The sequence below is a fragment of the Coffea arabica genome, chromosome 2c, assembly GCF_036785885.1.
Source record: "Coffea arabica cultivar ET-39 chromosome 2c, Coffea Arabica ET-39 HiFi, whole genome shotgun sequence".
NCBI lineage: Eukaryota > Viridiplantae > Streptophyta > Magnoliopsida > Gentianales > Rubiaceae > Coffea > Coffea arabica.
In genome coordinates, this window is record NC_092312.1 from 34,034,033 (window position 1) to 34,054,318 (window position 20,286).

The 20,286-nt window shown below is 33.9% G+C and overlaps 1 protein-coding gene across 2 annotated transcripts; it reads left to right on the forward strand.

Annotated features, from left to right (window-relative positions):
- Nucleotides 1-1,386: 1,386 nt before the first annotated feature.
- LOC140003720 (viridiflorene synthase-like) lies at nucleotides 1,387-8,108 on the forward strand. Of its 2 annotated transcripts, none has more exons than XM_072075796.1 (7): nucleotides 1,387-1,703; nucleotides 1,939-2,209; nucleotides 2,308-2,680; nucleotides 5,422-5,640; nucleotides 5,743-5,881; nucleotides 6,449-6,694; nucleotides 7,744-8,108. In XM_072075796.1, the coding sequence occupies exons 1-7, from the start codon at nucleotides 1,584-1,586 to the stop codon at nucleotides 8,035-8,037; spliced, it is 1,662 nt and encodes a 553-aa protein (XP_071931897.1). In that variant the 5' UTR covers nucleotides 1,387-1,583; the 3' UTR covers nucleotides 8,038-8,108. The 2 variants fall into 2 exon arrangements, with proteins under 2 accessions (XP_071931897.1, XP_071931898.1); XM_072075797.1 differs by lacking the exon at nucleotides 1,387-1,703 and adding an exon at nucleotides 1,785-1,841.
- The last annotated feature ends 12,178 nt before the right edge of the window (nucleotides 8,109-20,286 follow it).

A 20,286-nucleotide genomic window follows, 5' to 3' on the forward strand; every position in this document is an offset into this window, starting at 1 on the left:
TAGTTTAGTTTTATTCTTTCTTGGTTTCTTTGATGGCCTGGATCTCAGTTAAATTATTTAGAGATTTTCTCATGAGGCGTGGCTAAATATATCTAGTCGAGGAACAACGGAGGCCTTGGTTCTACTAAATTTGTGAGATCGAATTAGTTTTTATTTATTTCCATTATTCACTGGTATTCGTCTATCTTCTGCTTTATGTTCATATGGTTGTTTTATTATTCGATTATCCAGGGCCCGGATTCTAGATTAATTCAATAACCTGAACCCAATTAGAGTAGTTAAATCCGTAATTATTTATTTATTCTAAACTGGTGGCAACTGGCATGATTGGGTTTGTGTCAGGGAGATAGACAGGCTAACTTAAAGAGACCCTCGTAGCGTGTTGATTGGTTAGAATTAGGCTCTTCTAATTATTCATGCAATTAGGAAATTGAACTTCTATGGTCGTACCTAGGGTTGTTTCCTGATTAGAGAAATAGTCAACAGTCGTACCTTGGCTATCGACAAATTGAGGAAGAGTTGGTTGTTTATCGCGTGTATGACAACTATAACTAATTTATCAGATAGTAACTGGAATAATCCTTGCATCTGTGATCGAATTAAGTGAACCATCTCCGAAGTTGTCTCTTGGCTAGAGTTCGTCTATTATTATTTTTATTGTGATAATTAGTTATTTGAGTTGTAGTTATTTTATTTTATTTTATTTTAATTTATTCCAAGTAATTTAGTTACTCTCATTTTCAAAAACCCCCCATACTTCGGACTCTAAAAGAAATAAATTATCCCCAGTCCCTGTGGATTGGACCCTACTTATCACTATCTACAGAAATTATATTTTATTTAAACGGGTATTTATTATTGCACAGGTTTGACACCCTGTCAACAAAAATGGCCCACAGTTTGGAACAAGAAAAGACTGAAGTGACGTGCTTCGTCATAGCTCTATAATGCAGGGAACAAAGACGGGGAGAAGTAATCTTGGAAGACTTTGGCTGGCACATCAGTTCTAACGGTTTTTATATTTGGAATATTTAATTAGGACCCCATGTGATAAAAGGACACCCAAATAGTTTACAACTATTTACATTTGACCAATGAAATATAAAAGGAATAATTTAAATGGACAAAAATAACCCTAAATAGTTAGTAACTATTTAAAAAGCTATTTTTCATAAAAGGATTCAATTGACCTTTCTCACCAATTAAAAACCAAACAAAAAAATCAAATGAAAATAATTCAACTATTTTTACCAATTAGCCCCTAAATAGTGAGGAACTATTAGCCCTTTGAACTTCAATACACTTGACATCAACGGAGATCTTGAGTTGTTCTCTTATCTAGTTGGTAGATAAGATAAGATAAGATCAGATATTGCGACAATCTGGCCGACTTCTTCTTCACAACTCCCACCGTCTTTTAGTCAATGATCTAGCTGCTTTCTTCAATGCCTTCAAAATCCCAATTGGTATGCCAGTCAAAGCATGTGCCTTGTTTTGCTCTATAAATACTCGCCTTGAATTTGATTAGCTCCTAAACCACATTTAGATTTTGTGTTGAGTCTTCCACTGGTTAACCAAACACAATGGTCCCCACCGAAGCTGCTGTTCCCTTACAAAACCAGAGTGAAATTCTTCGCCCCTTACCAGATTTCCCAGACGACATTTGGAGTGATCATTTTGATTTCTTCTCTCAGGATCAACAGGTTAGTTTCCTTTCTTAAATTCTCTCTTTTAAGTTAATTTGAATCAGAAGCTCTTTTGTTTTTTTTTGTTGGCGGTTGGGAGGGGGGGGGGGGTGGGGAAGAGTTGAATTGGCGTAACGGTCCCAATCCACATGCAAAGTACGCAGGTTTTTCCATATTGTGTTGATACTTTTAAAATTTTTTTCCTGTTTTTGGGTTTTAAGTTCTTGATGGTGGACGTCCATGATGTTATCAGGTATATGATATGTATGCCAAAGAAATTAAAATGTTAAAGGAAGAAGTAAGGAACATGCTATTGGCAACAGAAAACACAATAACAGAGAAATTGAGTTTGATAGACATCGTACAACGACTTGGTATCTCATACCATTATGGAGCAGAGATTGCAAACCTAGTAGAGAAGACATTCAAAGTATATGCCAATACTAAAGAGTATCCAGATGATTTACTCTCTGTTGCACTTCATTTTCGACTGTTCAGACAACATGGTTTTAATATTTCTGAGAGTAAGTTCCTTTTTTTTTTTTTTTTTAATGCATGACAAGTTAACTTTAATTTTTTAAGCTTTTTGAAATTTGATTCTTACCATATAATTTGTGAGTAGGTATTTTTTACCAATTTGTGGAAACTGATGGGAAATTCAAGGAATCACTAAGTACTGACATAAAAGGTTTGTTGAGCCTGTATGAAGCTGCTCAAGTGAGGACACATAAAGATATCATTTTAGAAGAAGCTCTTGCTTTTGCAGAAGCTAATCTAAAACATGTGGCCTCATATACAAGTCATAGCCTTGCAAAACAAGTCAACTATACCCTTAAGCAGGCGCTCCACAAGTGCATCCCAAGAATAGAGGCTCGCCATTATATCTCTGTCTATGAGGAAGATGAATGTAGGAATCATTTACTTCTCAAGTTCGCCAAATTGGACTATAACTTGTTACAAATGTTGTACAAACAAGAACTTTCAGAGATCATAAGGTATGTACTTTTCTCTAGGACTTGAGGCTAGAGCACGAACAGAGAGTTTCTTAATTAGTTTTTCCAGTCAAAGTACTTTTTTTTAACCCTTTCACACCCAATTGTCAATCTCAGAATTCGATCCTTGAATCTACAATAAGGAGAACTCTAAAAGCCTCTCCTGACAACTAGACCAACAAAAGTGCTTTCTTAATTAGTTGCATAACTCAAGGATGCAAATATGTATTTATGCTAATTGCAGTATGGATGAGAGATATAGGGATGTAGACAAGTCTAATCAAATCAAAAGCCCTAATATATAAATTTTTTTAATTATTTGAACGGACTGGAAATTTTGTCCATGTTTTGCTTGTTTATCTATTGAGCTAAACTCAAGTGAGTTCTCATTGAATCGATCTACAATTGACCTCGAGTAGTTTGAATTTTTTACTTGTATAATCTAATTTTATACTAATCGAGCCAAACTTGAATCAAGTTTGAGAGTTTATTAAACACAAAATATGTTCAAATTTTGAATTAATTAATTAGAGAACCAAGCTCAATCGAGCACTTATCAAACCACACCTAGGTTCGAATATCAAATTATTTGGCTCATCTTTCAATCCCATCAGAGAATCCTTGTTATGTTCTCCCATCAAGCATTGCATTTGTTCAAGATCTAGTTTCTTGGCAAATGCCACAATTTATGATCCAAATGAACTTACACCGACATCAGTGACGGAGCCAGGATTTTTTCTTTGGGGGGGCCAAAATTTTTTCGAACAAAATTATTTAAATATGTTATGTTCAAAATAATTTTCATCTATTTAAATATATGGCATCTTAAAATATCAAATATTAACTTTAATTATAAAGATATGTCTATTTCATAAATATGTAGCATAGTCATAACTAAAATTAAGACAAGAAATAACCTTTGATTAAATATCTTATAACATCACAAATCACCTAAGTTGCACATTATGAGAAGATGCTCCAATATGTCGCTTGAGCAAAAACAAAAATATAACTATGCAATATAAATATAACTATTTTCAATTAAAAAGAGATAAAAATTATGTTAACATGTCTTGAAATTTCATCCTCTTTTATTAAACGTAAATTGAGCTTTACGTTCTTTCATAGAACTAAATTCATCTATAATTGAATCAATGGTAAATTTTCGAACAACTTCCTTTTTTTATGTACATTGTTAGACAATCATTCAAGAAATTATCTTTTATCTTGTTTTGGAGTTTTGTTTTGATTATCTTCATAATTGAAAATGTCCATTCTATAGACTATAGAACGAAGCCAGGATTTTTTCTTTGGGAGGGGGGCCAAAATTTTTTTGAACAAAATTATCTTAATATATTATATTCAAAATAATTTTCATCGATTTAAATATATGACATCTTAAAATATCAAATATTAAATTTAATTATAAAGGTATGTCTATTTCATAAATATGTAGCATAGTCATAACAAAAATTAGAACAAGAAATAACCTTTGATTAAATATCTTATAACATTACAAACTATCCAAATTGTACATTATGAGAAGATGATCCAATACGTCACTTGTGCAAAAACAAAAATATAACTATGCAATATAAATATAACTATTTTCAATTAAAAAAAAGATAAAAGTTATGTTCGCACACCTTGAAATTTCAACCTCTTTTCTTAAAAGTAAATTGAGCTTTACATTATTTCATATAACTAAATTCATCTATAATTGAATCAGTACTAAATTTTTGAACAACTTCCCTTTTTTATGTATATTGTTAGACAATCATTCACGAAATTATGTTTTATCTTGTTTTGCAGTTTTGTTTTGATTATATTTATAATTGAAAATGTCTGTTCTATAATTGTAGTTGATACATGAAGAGTGAAAACAAATATAATCAATCTATCAACAACATGATAGATCACTCAATTTCTTGTCTTCACCAAGCCTTCAAGTAATTATTTGTATATTTGTATATGGGTCAACAAGAGGATAGATCACTAATTTTAATTTTTTTTATCAATTAGGCTAAGTTGTATATTTGTATATGGACTAATAAAGTAATTATTTTTATTTTAGCCCATTCATAATTATGAATTGAGTCTTTTATTATAATATATCAAATTGGGTCAATTTACTATGGCTTATGAAATTATATATTTAATTTTTTGAATGTTAAATAATTAGCACAATAAAAAATAAATAACTTTTTTGAAGAAAAAATTATATCAAAGGTGGCTAATTCATACACACACACACACACATATATATATAAACTCTCATAATATAAACTAAAATTGTAAAAAATTAGGAGGGGCCAACTTTGTCTTATACATATATTTACATACTATGAATTAAAAATTTCAAAACCATGGCCCCCCTCAGCCCCCCTTGGCTCCATCATTGCCGACATGTCATACTCAAATCTTGAGAAATTTTTTTTTTCATTGTTTTTGTGAAACTTGAAATGTGCAGCCCAACTTGGGCACATGTGCATGATCTGTTAAGAAATTGCCTAGCACCCAATCATACCTTTCATGCTACACCTAATAACTAAGACAAAACATGACAGACTTATATGTCATTATAATACAGACGTATTGATCGCCTATTGCAAAATAATTTTTTTTCAACAGTAGTCCGAAAAAGAAAATAATTGCATCACCATATTCTTTTTTAGAGGGAACATGGAGATTCATGAACATTTAGTAAGGTATTTTTATATATGCATTCTTGATTCACGTGACAGGTGGGGAAATGAGTCAGAAATTGTATCAAAACTTCCTTATTCAAGAGCACGACTTGTTGAAAGCTACTTTTACGGTTTAGGAATGTTTTTTGAGCCTCAACATTCTCTCGGCCGAATCATCTCAGCAAAGACTACTGCCCTGCTTACAGCGATCGATGACACGTATGATTCCTATGGCACTCTCGATGAGCTAATAACCTTCACTGATGCAATTGAAAGGTATGCCTATTGATTAAACTAAGCCATGAACTTTGAATCCTCTGCCAAACTTGAACACATGCGGCATAAGTTTTGCAGAAATTAATTTTCTTCTGGTTTCAGGTGGGATGCTAAAGAAATTGATCGATTATCAATCTGCATGAGAACATCTTACTTGGCCCTTTTAAATGTCAGTGATGGTGTTGATAATGAGTTAACTGCACAACAAAGGTCTTATGCATCCGACAAGTATAAAGATGAAGTACGGTACCACATTTGTTCGGCATACATTTATATGTTTCTGTTTTGACTTAGTTTTTCCTTTGAGCTCTGCTGTGTTCGAAAGTCATGATAATTTTATACCTCATCAAATCTTGGCCATTAATCGAACTACTATATAAACGTGCGATTATCTTCAATCGGTATATAGGGCGCCGTTCAAGTGCTTAACTTCTATAAACAAAATAGCACTTCAGTATCAGTTGTCTCAAGAATGCCAGAGATTTTATATGAATTAAGTTTTACGCACTGTTAATGTAGAGATTCTTTACACTAACTAATAGGTATGGATGCATGCAATCCATACAAAGAGTGAATTTCAGAATTAAAATTAGATTACACAGCATGCATTTATACCCACCCATGCATACAGTGATAGTGCATAAAAATTTATCCTATATATGTGTGCGTATATATATTATTGAAAAGTAACTTTTGTCACATATCATGCATCCTTTAATAAGTTTCGCCTGTATAATAATTTAGCTAAATCGTGCTGCAAGTTGATTATATAAACCTAATACATTCTTGGAACATTGGTTTCAACTAGTGGAAACAATATGCAAGGAGTAGCTACATTGAGGCACTGTGGTTTATCCCAAGAGAATTGCCAGCATTTCCTGATTACTTGAGCAATGGATTGGTCACGAGCTTATGCTATCTCCTAATACCAACGGCATTACTTGCAATGGAATGTGCCACCGAGGACGTGTATGATTGGCTATCAAACTATCCTAAAATTCTTGTTTCTTTAGCAAAAATATGCCGATTGACCAATGACATCGGGTCTTATGAGGTATGACTATGCTCTGCCTCTGAAGTTGTTAGTCAATTAATGTTAAATTAAATTACAAAATCTTCTGGAGGAAAAGCGCAGTTGTGATTTGGTATAGTTGTGCCTGGTTGATTTACTTTATGTGTGCTATTATACTTCTTACAAAATTCAGTGTATATAAATTGAATTCAACCATGAGTAAAAAGGTAATATAAATACACGCCGAACATGTAAACAATACAATAATCACATAGAACCTCACTTTCTCACTTCTTACATCTTTGAAAGAACTCTTCCTTGACGTGGAATGATTTTTTTTTTTTTTTTTTTTTTTTTTTTTTGTGAATAAGGTGAGAACTATGTTACCCGTCATTATAAGAATAAAAAAGATGGTTAAAAAAGGATAAATTACATATAACCCCCTGTGGTTTCATCTATTGCGAATGACTCCTCTAACATTTCAAAATATCCACTTCACCCTCATGATTTTATGTAAAGTAGAAATTTGATGGAAAATAACTTATAGAATGTCGTTAGTTAAAACACTAATGGTGCCCTTATTTAAATACTAAATCAATCAATAGTTTAACCACCTTGTATAAAAGTATAGAGAGATTACATAGATAAATACAAAAATCACAGAGTAAAGTAGATATTTATACAAACCATAAGAAGGTTATATGGATATTAAGATTTTATTATATGTGCTTTTAAAGCTCATTTGGTATAAACGTCTTAATCAATGGTGCATTCCATCTACTTTCCAATTTACATAAAACTATAAGGGGTTATGTCATTATTTTAAAACCTTAGAGAGGTCATCTGGCATTGTGTAACACGGGAGGTAATAAGTAATTTACCCTTAAAAAAATGTTGAACTGGAGAATACCAATTTCCCCTAATTTGGAGGAGGGATGAGTTGGATGGTTCAGGAGGAGGGAGTGTAAGTGAGAAATTTGAAATTTGAGCACTCTCACGTATGTATAAAAGAAAAAAAAATTCCCCCCAATTTGGTTATGTATATAGTACTGTAGATTAACTTCTCAAAACTGCTCTTTTTGCATTTCAAGCGTGAGAAACAATACAGAGGCACTGGAATCGAGTGCTATATGAAGCATTACAATGTGTCTGAGCTAGAAGCAAAGAAGAAGTTTGCGGATATTGCAGAGGACGCTTGGAAAGACATCAATGAGGAATTTCTTAAGCTCAGTACAACTATTCCAACGGAAATTCTCGAGCGATTTCTTAACCTAGCAAGAATTGTGAATGTTTTCTACAAGCAGGGAGTGGATGGTTTCACTAATCCACACAATGTTGTGGAGCCTCATATTATAGATTTGCTTAGGGATCCAATTAATTTTTGAGTATGAATATTTGAATTAGCGCTATTTGCAGGGAACCTATCAATCAAATATGATGTCTAAATTGCATGTTATGTGATCGGTTATCTATTTTAGCTTCATTTTTTGATTGAATGATGACTGTCAGAATGCCAAAAGTTAAGTCATGTCTACAATACAAAATTCCCTTTTTCTTTTCTATCCTTTTCTTTGCCCATATTTCAAAATCTTCAACTCTTTGATTTCCTTCCAAAGTAAAATGGTTGAGTTCTAACAACTGTGTCAAACTAACATCTACACAGCATAAAATGCCAAAGAACTAATGTTTTCCCTAATAGACATTTGATTAGTTATTCATAAATCACCTGCTAGAAATTAGACACCCACTAAATCAGTAATCTACTATAACTAATAAACGATTGATAAAAATAAACCAAACCTCTTTAAAATTTGTTAGTGCCCTATCTGTATTTGGATAGATTGGGAGTCCATTAGTGATACGAATTTTCCTAGGATGAGAGAAATCCGCAATCCCATACGAAAACTCCAGTTCATAAGAAGACATGTTTGGACAAAATTTGGATGGAATTTGGGTAGGTCGGCCACAAGTTGTGTGAATACCAAATTGATATAGCACTCAATTCACTCAAGATCACACTCAAGAACACACTCAAAGTGAAAGACAAGAGTATCCACTCTAACTTGTAGAAAACCTCAAAGGTTCAATGCCATACAATCATTCAACTAAATAACTATGTTCCATACAATGTTATTTAAAAGAAAATCTAGACTAAACCTTATGGACCGGACCCTCATAACTAAACAAATTTGACTCAATAATTAGCCCATTAATCTCAAAGATTTAACACACATTGGCCTTTCTTATTGACTAAAAAAAACTAAATAAACAATGTATTTTAAAATCAAAGAATAATTACTAAAACGGATAAAATAGGAAAAGCCCTAAAAATCACAAACAAATCCACGGAATCGGCGGACTAGCAAATGGCTACTCTGGTGTGCCCCACGTCTTATCTTACACACAAGTCTTCTTGACACAATTTCTTTGTGTTCAGGCACGGGACACGCCTGTGGCTTATAGTGCAAAGTCTTCTGCCCCCCTCCTTGGACAAACTTTGCAACTAATTTTACTCACTTCGCATCCATATCATTCCCCATCTCTTCAAGAAGATTTTTCCTCAAATCTTTGACCTTTACTCGCTCAAAATAGTTGTGACCACCTTGCTCAAAATCCCTATAAAGTACCCATAAAAAATGAAACAAAGGATAAGTTAATAGGTTAGTAAGACATATTGAACCCTCCAATGGCAGCCCAATCAACAAACGATTAAATTTTTTTTGCCCACTCATTTCTTTCTCCTTTAGCTTGGCTTCACTCTCCTATTTTATCCTTAACAACTCCTCTTCATATTGCCACTTTAAATACAACTGGTCGTCATGCACTTGTTGCGGAGTAAGTGGGGTAAGTGCAATCTTCCTACCCTTATGTTTGGAAGAATAGCTATTCGAAAGTCTGCTATAATAAACTCTCTTATCAAACTGCCAAGGTCTTCCAAGTAGAATATGGCTTGCGTGCATAGAAACTACATCATACAATAACTCATTCTCATACTTCCTAATGCAGAAAGCCACTGGAACTTGTTTTGTAATTTTTCTGCCTACATAGGTGGTAAACCAATGTATGGTGTATGGGCTCCAATGATCAATTGTTGGTAGTGCAAGCTTACCCACCAAGATTGTACTGACAAAGTTCATACAACTCCCACCATCAACAATTAAACTGCACACCTTATCCCTAACACAACACCTAGTGTAGAAGATATTGATGCGTTGTCTCTGGTCCACTTCCACTTTGACTTCCGCATTTAAAGCTCGATTAGTCACCAAGGTAAGCACTCCAGGTGTATGTTCTTCCCCATCAGACTGATTCTCAATCAAAGGAGGTTTCTCTTCAATCTCCTTCTCATTTGCAAACTCAATTTGTCCATTTGCATTAATCGCCATAGCTCATTTGTTTGGGCACCGGAGAGTTTTGTGACCACGTCCCTGGTACTTATAATATTGGATATCCTAGTTTCGAATAATAGAAACTGGAGTGTTGCTTGAGACTTTAGGCAATTTCACCTTAGATTTTGAAGATACTCTATCTTCCCTTGGCACACCTTTTGCAGTGAAAGGTGCAAAAAATGAGTTGGGCTTGTAGCCATCCCTTCTCTTCCACTGTCTCTCAATTTTGATAGCTTTTTGCACCATCTTCTCCAACTCCATGTAATACTGCAATTCAACTACATCTGCAATGTCTAGATTCAACCCCTTCAAGAATCTAGTCATTGTAGCCTCCAAATCCTCTATCACATTTGCCCTCATCATCGCCTTCTCCATCTCTTTTTGGTAATCTTTGACAGTTAGATCACCCTACACCAAATTTTGCAGCTTCTAATGGAGGCCTCTGTGGTAATAAATAGGGATGAATCACTTTCTCATTAATGCTTTGAACTTCTGCCAAGTGCTAACAAATCCCTTAGCCATCCTTCTTCTACTGATATAGTTGGTCCCACCAAGTGATTGCATAGTTTGAAAACTCCACCATGGCCAACTTAGCTTTTTGCACTTCAGTGTAGTTATAACAGTTGAAAACAAGCTCCATCCCACACTCCCATTCTAGGTAAAGTTTTGAGGTCAAATTTCCTTGTAAAGAAGGGATATTAGACTTCACTCCCATCACGTAGCATCATCAACTCGATGGTACCTTCTAGGCAGTCTCCTAAACTCAACTTCAGATTCATCTACTTCTTCAGTAGTGGAGTATTCCTCCTCTAAATTCCAACGTCTTGCTTTTTCATGCTTGGAAGTGTGTCTCTCACATTTGGATAGATGCTCCTGAGAAATCTCAACCCGATCTAGGCATTCATGGATGGATTCCATTTCAGTCCACATCAATCACCTCATCTCTCATTTCACAACCTTCATGATGAACTTTAAGTCAACAGGATGAGAATCTAAATCTTCCTTGCTAGACATGATTTCCTGCAAGATAGGTCAAAAATAATATTTCACACACTCAACCTCATGTGTATACCCTCAGCCACTCATGTTTGCACTCACTTTTATGGTCTCACACTCATTTAATGCCTTGGTGTCTTGAATTCACTTAAAATTTGGTTCTCCAAGGATTTGAGGAATATACCAACCAAGAAACACCTCATTTATGGCCTAGAAAATCAAAGAATAAGGCTGAAAATTTGAAAAGCAATACAACAAGGAAATTTCAAGAACTAATGATGGGAATTTTCTAAAAAAGGAGGTGATTTAAAGCTTGAAATTTCAGACTTCAATTTCCTAATTAGATTAGGAATTAGACATCTAAAGATTGCTGGAAAAATAAGGTTATGTTTCCTAATTTGATTTGGAAACAATTAAAAAGAGAAATATTTATATGATTAGGATTAGGAAAGAAAAAAAAAGCAGTCACAAAATTGCAAGATTTGACTAGGATTAGGATTCACAGAAATAAAGCAACAAACAAACATTTTTTTTCAAATGAGTATTAACTCTGGATGAACAGTACGATGAACAGTAATACAAGAATAGTAATCACTACAGTACTTTTATCTTAATCAACGAGGGAAGGTAGATATAAAATTAACACAATCACAACAATGAAGAACACAAGAAACAATGAGGAAACACACAAGAAAAACACGAATGGAAGATTTAAAACCCTAAAAGTAGATAAACTCTAATTCACAATTCTTTTTAAAACGATTAGGGTTTAGTAGTAGAAGAAAAGGAAAACAAGAAATTAATAAGGATATAACCTATCATCTTGAGTCAAAACTCTGATACCAACTTATACGAATTCCCCAAGGATAAGAGAAATTCGCAATCCCACAGGTTCATAAAGAGATAGGTTTGGACGAAATTTAGATGGAATTTGGGTAGGCTAACCTCAATTTGGGTGAATATCAAATTGATATGAGAGTCAATTCACTCAAGATCATGCTTAAAGTGAATCAAGATTAGAAAGACAAGAGTCTCCACTTACTTGTAGAAAACCTCATATGCTCAATATCATAAAATCACTCAATTGAATAACCGTGTTCCATACAACATTATTTAAAAGAGTTAACTTCTAGATTAAACCCTATGGACCGGACCCTAATGTCCAAACAAACTTGACTCAATAATTGGCCCATTAAACTCAAAGGCTTAACACACATTGGCCTTTCTTATTGACTAAACAATAACTAAATAAACAACTTATTTTAAAACCAAGCACTTTTATTTAAGAAACATACTTGACTCAAGGTTCAGCATTTCTTAAAATAGTGTTAAATCCCAATTTTTATTGAAAAAACAGCACTTTTAGATAATCACAATTAATAGTACCGAGTTAATCATGATAAGAGGAGCAAAAGTGCTAAATAACTGGCTCAAAAAAATAGCATCAAATAGCCAAAAAATCAACACAATATAATCATAGAAAATTTAACCAAAACCCAAGGCATAACTTTAAAAAAACATAATAAACATAAAATCCAAACTTATACATTAACTAAACTTAGAATCAATTTCAAAAGATAAAGAGTTGGGAAGGTAGAGTAACCCATATAACATGAGTTCCCTCCTTACCTTTTTCATCCTCCAATTGCATCTCTATCTATCTAATACATAAGAAATGATGAATTAGCTAAAACTAAACTATCCTACACTATCTAAACTAAAGAGCTAAGAAACTACATTTTTGTGGTATTCCGTTCGTGATGTGAGCGGGGTATACATATATCAATTAGCTCATCCACAATCAAGTTTTACATTTATGATTCCTAAATACCCCACACGCGATTTATCGCAAGTATACGAATCGTGAGCAAGTATAGGATATTAAGGGTCGATCCCACAGAGAAGATTGCAATTACCGGTGTTTTTCGAACTCCTTTATTATCTACACTACCATAAACATAATAGAAATCAAAATTAGCACTAAAAAGCTCCTAGAGATATGGAATTTCTTACTACTCTTGCAAATGAGATTACTGGTTAAGTGAATGCTATTATCTTGGCTAGTTATGGCGTAATTTCCTAATGTATGTTAAACCTACTCTCGTAGTGAATCAACTATACTTGTAGCTAAACCATACCTACTCTCGTGGTTATGAAATTAGCTACAAGTTCATTTCTTCTATGAAATTACATGAACACGTCACTAAAGCCACATAGGTGCACCTCTACTCTCGTGAGTGTACTCCCTAGGTTTATCACTTCCTTGAACTAGTGTTAAATTCCAATTCTCATTGCAATCTTAACACCTTTAGATAATCACAATTAATGGCCGGTTAATCATGATTAGAAAAGCAAAAATGATAAATAACTTGCTCAAAATAATACCATCAAATAATCAAGTAAACATCAAAAACAAGATATAGTAAGTTCAACCATAACTCTAGGCATAAACTTTAACTAAACATGTTAAAAATACAAATCTAAACTTGTATTATAGCTAAACATGAAATCTAATACAAGAGAGAAAGTAGTAGAAGAGATATCACCCTTGTCACATGAGATCAACCTCTCCATCTTTGCTCCTCAATCTTCATCCAAATCTAGCTACAAACACAAGATGGATAAACTACACTACCTATACTATACTAATGAACTAAGAAAAACTAGTGAAGACTACATTTTTGGTGAGTTTCTCTAGCCTTCCAAAGTTGTGAAAATGTTCCTCCAAGGCTGCTATTTATAGAGGAATTCAAGCTCATGGTGAGTTGTTAAAGTTGATGTAATTGCTTCTTGGACTCACCAAAAGATGCTTTTTGAATTCTCTATACTTGCTTGCTCAGTTCCAGCCGGATTTCTTGCAGATACATTGGTCAAAAAGCTTGTGTGAATAGAGCACAAGTTGCAGAGCAAGTTGCAGAGCCGAAATTGGGGATCCGAGGGCAAGATCCGAGCTCGGATCTATCAAAATACCCATCGGATCGTATTTTTCTTCATTTTTTCCTTCACTGTTCATTGGGATCCGAGGCCTACAACAGTGGATCTGAGCTCGGATCCACTCGTCCAGAAGATCAGACGAGGGCTCGGATCATATTGGATCCGGGTTCGGATCTCTTGCTCTATTTTTGATCCATTTCAACTGATATTTTCTCGATGTTAGAGGCTGAACTAGCTCTTGTGTAAAACATGCAAGTTGTAGCTATTTGTGTTAGCTTTCCAATGCATCAAGAATCACCTAATTTAGAGCTCCGTGGACTGAGAAATGACCAAATTACCCTTGACTGGTCAAAAACTTGTTTCAGATTCGACCATAGAAAATGTACTTCAGTATTTCGACTTTTTGACTATTAAAACCACCGAACTGGACTTCAATGTCTCATACCAAATGTAGATCTATCTCTTGGCTTCAAAATGGTATAAGAATCACCTCAATCCGATCATTTTCGCTCAAGGTATTGCCAAAATACCACAAGGTGTCAAAGCTGTGAAACTCCTTTTCTTTAGAACTTGATTGCATTTCATCTCTTGCACTTCATATTCTCTTTTTATCACTTCAAAACATCATCAATCATCCAATTCCCTTCTCAATTTACTCCCTTTGATGATTGAATTCTTAAACCTACAAAAACATAAAGTTTTTGCCGTAAAAGTTCATAGAAATACAATTTTCACACTTTAAACCATAAAATGCATATTTTCACTAGAATCTTAGTTTATTAGCTATAAAACTAATTAAAACACACCAAAACAAACTAATAAAACACACTAAAAGCACGTAAACTATGCACTTATCAAACTCCCCCACACTTGAACCATTGCTTGTCCTCAAGTAATCAACATATCTCCAATAACAATGATTCAAGAGGTGAAACCCTATATGCATTTTTTCGAATTAAATTCCTCATAACTTGGTAAACAATCATTATGCACTTGTTCAATTTACACTAAATACTCATAATATCAAATAAAGGGAAGAGAATTATGCCATAAATTCAACAAGTTAAACTTAATCTCTTACCCCAACCTAATTTTACAAATAAGCAAGTCACGTAGTCAATTTATAGCATTCCTCTTCCTATAATCATCTTTTTCTCAAAATTTTACAACTAAGAGAGATTTATTTGCACTACTTTTACTTAAATAGTGAGGAAGTCTTTTTATGCGAAAATCGACACTTTTAGGTGAAGATCTCCGGTTATTCAACATTTCACTTATTTAAATTGTTATGCATACTCGTAATTCAAGTACTTTTTTACGCGAAAGTCGACATTTGTAGATGCCAACTCCCGGTTACTTGGTACAAGAATCATTGGAGTAGGAAAAAAAAACTCTTATTCTCTTTTATTTTTCTTTTCTCTTTTTTCTCTTTTTTTTTTCTTTTTTTTGTAAGACAATAAATAAATTTCCCTTATAGAAAATATATAAGAATAATCAAAGGAGGAGTATAACATTTATTGACTATATCAATCACTTACTTGGACAATTAAGTAAAGAGAAGAAATCTCATTAAACATGTAAAATTATAGGCATAATTTTCCTCACTTTATCGGATATACTTTCTAAAATGCAAAAATCCTAATTGCATAATAACCATTTCCAAGTCAAATGAGAACTAAATCTTCCAATATACATATAAAGTTTCAACAAGTGAAAGAATTAGGCACTTAAAGTTGGAACAAATTGGCCATTTTTAAATAAACTTGCAAAAATTTGAAAATTTTTTTTGAGCCATAGTGAAATATTGGAAAAGATTTTTAGAAAAATTTTGACAACATACCCAATTTCAAGCAAATTATCCATATGGCAAGATTTCTATGCACAATTCCAATCATTTCTAATCATTTAAAGTCACAAAATATCATCACATAGCATTAAAGTGCAAGTTCAAATATTTTCCTCCCCCACACTTAAACTTCACATTGTCCTCAATGTGAGAAAGGAAAAATAACGAAAGTAAGAGAAAGTAATACTCCCCTAATGAACTTGCGCAATTCGAATCCATGGCAATGTGATGAATTTTCAACTTTACTTGAAAGAATGGAGAGTTCAATTAATGCACCTTGAAAAAGACAGAAATAAAACTTCTTAAGAATAAAAGCTTGCAACCAACAAGAAGAAAAGTGGAGTTGAAGGAGGAAAAAGAGGGAAGAATGAAAAAAAGTGGTCCAAGCCTTTGTTTTGGAAAGGATCCGAGGTCGTTTTTGAAAGGATCCGAGGTCGGATCATGATAAGTGAACTCGGATCAAGAAGCTCGAATTTTTTCTGATTGCAGAAGTGGATCCGAGCTCGGATCCATTGAATCTGCACTTATTGCAGAAGTTTCTGCAATTTTCAGTTTGGCCCCAATTTGAAACACACTCTCCAATTCGTGTTCTACAATGAAATTTTTAACAATTCAACACTTCACGCACATGAAAAGTGACTTAAACATGAATCTCAACATCTCAAAACAAATCAAAAACATGTAGAATGTAAATTGAGGGTTGAGGTTCTTGGATCAAATAGTTCCCCTTGACACTTCCAATGCACATGGTAGTGCTCAAATGGTCAAAAGAGTGCAAATAGGTCATGAACACATTTAAACACTTGAATTCACTTCAACTTCATGCAAATGACTAATTTAACCACATAACATGAAATTAAGCATTGTAAACTCAAAAATGAAGGTTAAGCTTCCCTTTTTCACATCGGTCTCCACTCCTTATAAACTCCTTTGCACTTGAAATGATTTCGCATGATTTCTCGTCATTGCTACCTATAAAACACACAAAAATACTAATCAAATTACTAAAACTTACTAAAAAAAACTAGAAATTGTTAGGTTGTCTCCCAACAAGCGCTTTTTTATGGTCATTAGCTTGACTATATCACCTCATTTCTCAAGGAGGTTTAGTTAATGAATAATCCACCATTAGAGGTTGGGGTGGATCATTATAAGGTGGCTTTATAGCGAAAGCCACATGTTCTAATGATAAGAGAGATGGAAGTGGCTTACCAATCTCAAGTGAATCGTAGATATTACCTTGAATGCACGTCACTTGAGTACTCACCAAAGGAACGTCCGCGTGGCTTTCTTGGGGAATAATACCTTTAAAACCTATTCTTTCAACACATTCCTTAAGAGGGGTGAAAAATGAGTCGCTAAAGCTCACCTCTTGAGGTTCAATGTTAGCTCCAAAGGTACTATCATGTGAAATGGATATTTTCTCATTAAAACACAATTGAGATTCATCATTTTCATCAAAATGCAATCCATTTTCACTTGCAACATGCTCACCATTCATGCTAGGGTCAATTTGCACATCATTAGAAGAAATAACTTCACACAACTCATGCACTTGGTCTTGTACTCTACCAAAGTGAGAAGCTAATTCATCTAACCTTTCCTCAATCCTATCAAAACGGTCAGAGGTTGCATGTGCTAGCTTTTCTATGGCTAAATCAAATTGATTATAAGAATTTTCTACAGTTAGCTCCCAAGAGGCATAAGAACAATTAGCTAATGGTTCACTTTCTAATTCCCAAGGTAGAGGTGCATTAGCTAACTTCTCTATTGCCAACTCCCAAAATGGTTTTGATTCATATTGGACACTTTGAAGTTGGTAATCATAAAAATTTGGAGAATCACTATATGCACATTGATTATCCCAACCATACACATGAGAATTGCTCCAATTAGCACTGTATTGATTAAAACAAGGATTGCAATGCTCTAATTCATCATAATAATCCACATTTTGTGCTTGCATGCATGTACTAGTAGCATGATAACCTCCACACAAGTCACAAATCACATGATAATAATTAAAAGCATTAACATTCCTCCTTTGCTCAATTTTATGCATCATGGTATCCATTTGAACTTGTAACATTATAACATCAAGTTTAACCTTTAAACTCCTTAAACCATCTTCAAACGAAATACTTTCGGCAATTTCTTGGTTACCTCGATTCAAGGAGCTTTGCATATAGTAACCATCCATTGTCGATCTTCCTTCTCTCATGCATTGATTCCTCATATTTTCTACTCTCCTTGAACCCCTAAACATGTTTTCAAAATAACTTAAAAACAAATTTAGTCAAGAAGAATAGATGACTCTAAACACATAAAAACATATACAAAGACTCAACAAAGACACTAAAAAATAAAAATTAAGACACTAGACACTACAAACACAAGAAAAATAAGTAAAAATGTCTAAATTAATAAAGTTATTCTTAGCACCGATATTGACAAATCTTCCCCGGCAACGGCGCCAAAAACTTGATGTGAGCGGGGTATACATATATTAATTAGCTCATCCACAATCAAGTTTTACATTTATGATTCCTAAATACCCCACACGCGATTTATCGCAAGTATACGAATCGTGAGCGAGTATAGGGTATTAAGGGTCGATCCCACAGAGAAGATTGTAATTACCGGTATTTTTCGAACTCCTTTATTATCTAGACTACCATAAACATAATAGAAATCAAAATTAGCACTAAAAAGCTCCTAGAGATATGGAATTCCTTACTACTCTTGCAAATGAGATTACTGGTTAAGTGAATGCTATTATCTTGGCTAGTTATGGCGTAATTTCCTAATGTATGTGAAACCTACTCTCGTAGTGAATCAACTATACTTGTAGCTAAACCATACCTACTCTCGTGGTTATGAAATTAGCTACAAGTTCATTTCTTCTATGAAATTACATGAACACGTCACTAAAGCCACATAGGTGCACCTCTACTCTCGTGAGTGTATTCCCTAGGTTTATCACTTCCTTGAACTAGTGTTAAATTCCAATTCTCATTGCAATCTTAACACCTTTAGATAATCACAATTAATGGCCGGTTAATCATGATTAGAAAAACAAAAATGATAAATAACTTGCTCAAAATAATACCATCAAATAATCAAGTAAACATCAAAAACAAGATATAGTAAGTTCAACCATAACTCTAGGCATAAACTTTAACTAAACATGTTAAAAATACAAATCCAAACTTGTATTATAGCTAAACATGAAATCTAATACAAGAGAGAAAGTAGTAGAAGAGATATCACCCTTGTCACATGAGATCAACCTCTCCATCTTTGCTCCTCAATCTTCATCCAAATCTAGCTACAAACACAAGATGGATAAACTACACTACCTATACTATACTAATGAACTAAGAAAAACTAGTGAAGACTACATTTTTGGTGATTTTCTCTAGCCTTCCAAAGTTGTGAAAATGTTCCTCCAAGGCTGCTATTTATAGAGGAATTCAAGCTCATGGTGAGTTGTTAAAGTTGATGTAATTGCTTCTTGGACTCATCAAAAGATGCTTTTTGAATTCTCTATACTTGCTTGCTCAGTTCCAGCCGGATTTCTTGCAGATACATTGGTCAAAAAGCTTGTGTGAATAGAGCACAAGTTGCAGAGCCGAAATTGGGGATCCAAGGGCAAGATCCGAGCTCGGATCTATCAAAATACCCCTCGGATCGCATTTTTCTTCATTTTTTCCTTCACTGTTCATTGGGATCCGAGGCCTACAACAGTGGATCCGAGCTCGGATCCTCTGGTCTCGGATCCACTCGTCCAAAAGATCAGACGAGGGCTCGGATCATACTAGATTCGGGTTCAGATCTCTTGCTCTGTTTTTGATCCATTTCAACTGATATTTTCTCGATGTTAGAGGCTGAACTAGCTCTTGTGTAAAACATTCAAGTTGTAGCTATTTGTGTTAGCTTTCCAATGCATCAAGAATCACCTAATTTAGAGCTCCGTGGACTGAGAAATGACCAAATTACCCTTGACTGGTCAAAAACTTGTTTCAGCTTCGACCATAGAAAATGTACTTTTGAGTATTTCGACTTTTTGACTATGAAAACCACCGAACTGGACTTCAATGTCTTCATACCAAATGTAGATCTATCTCTTGGCTTCAAAATGGTATAAGAATCACCTCAATCCGATCATTGTCGCTCAAGGTATTGCCAAAATACCACAAGGTGTCAAAGCTGTGAAACTCCTTTTCTTTAGAACTTGATTGCATTTCATCTCTTGCACTTCATATTCTCTTTTTATCACTTCAAAACATCATCAATCATCCAATTCCCTTCTCAATTTACTCCCTTTGATGATTGAATTCTTAAACCTACAAAAACATAAAGTTTTTGCCGTAAAAGTTCATAGAAATACAATTTTCACACTTTAAACCATAAAATGCATATTTTCACTAGAATCTTAGTTTATTAGCTATAAAACTAATTAAAACACA

Coding starts and splice junctions, on each gene's coding strand:
- LOC140003720 (XM_072075796.1), top strand. CDS start 1,584: ATGGTCCCCACCGAAGCTGCTGTTCCCTTACAAAACCAGAGTGAAATT. Junction 5,882..6,448: donor CCGACAAGTATAAAGATGAA/GTACGGTACCAC, acceptor GGTTTCAACTAG/TGGAAACAATATGCAAGGAG. Junction 6,695..7,743: donor ATGACATCGGGTCTTATGAG/GTATGACTATGC, acceptor TTGCATTTCAAG/CGTGAGAAACAATACAGAGG.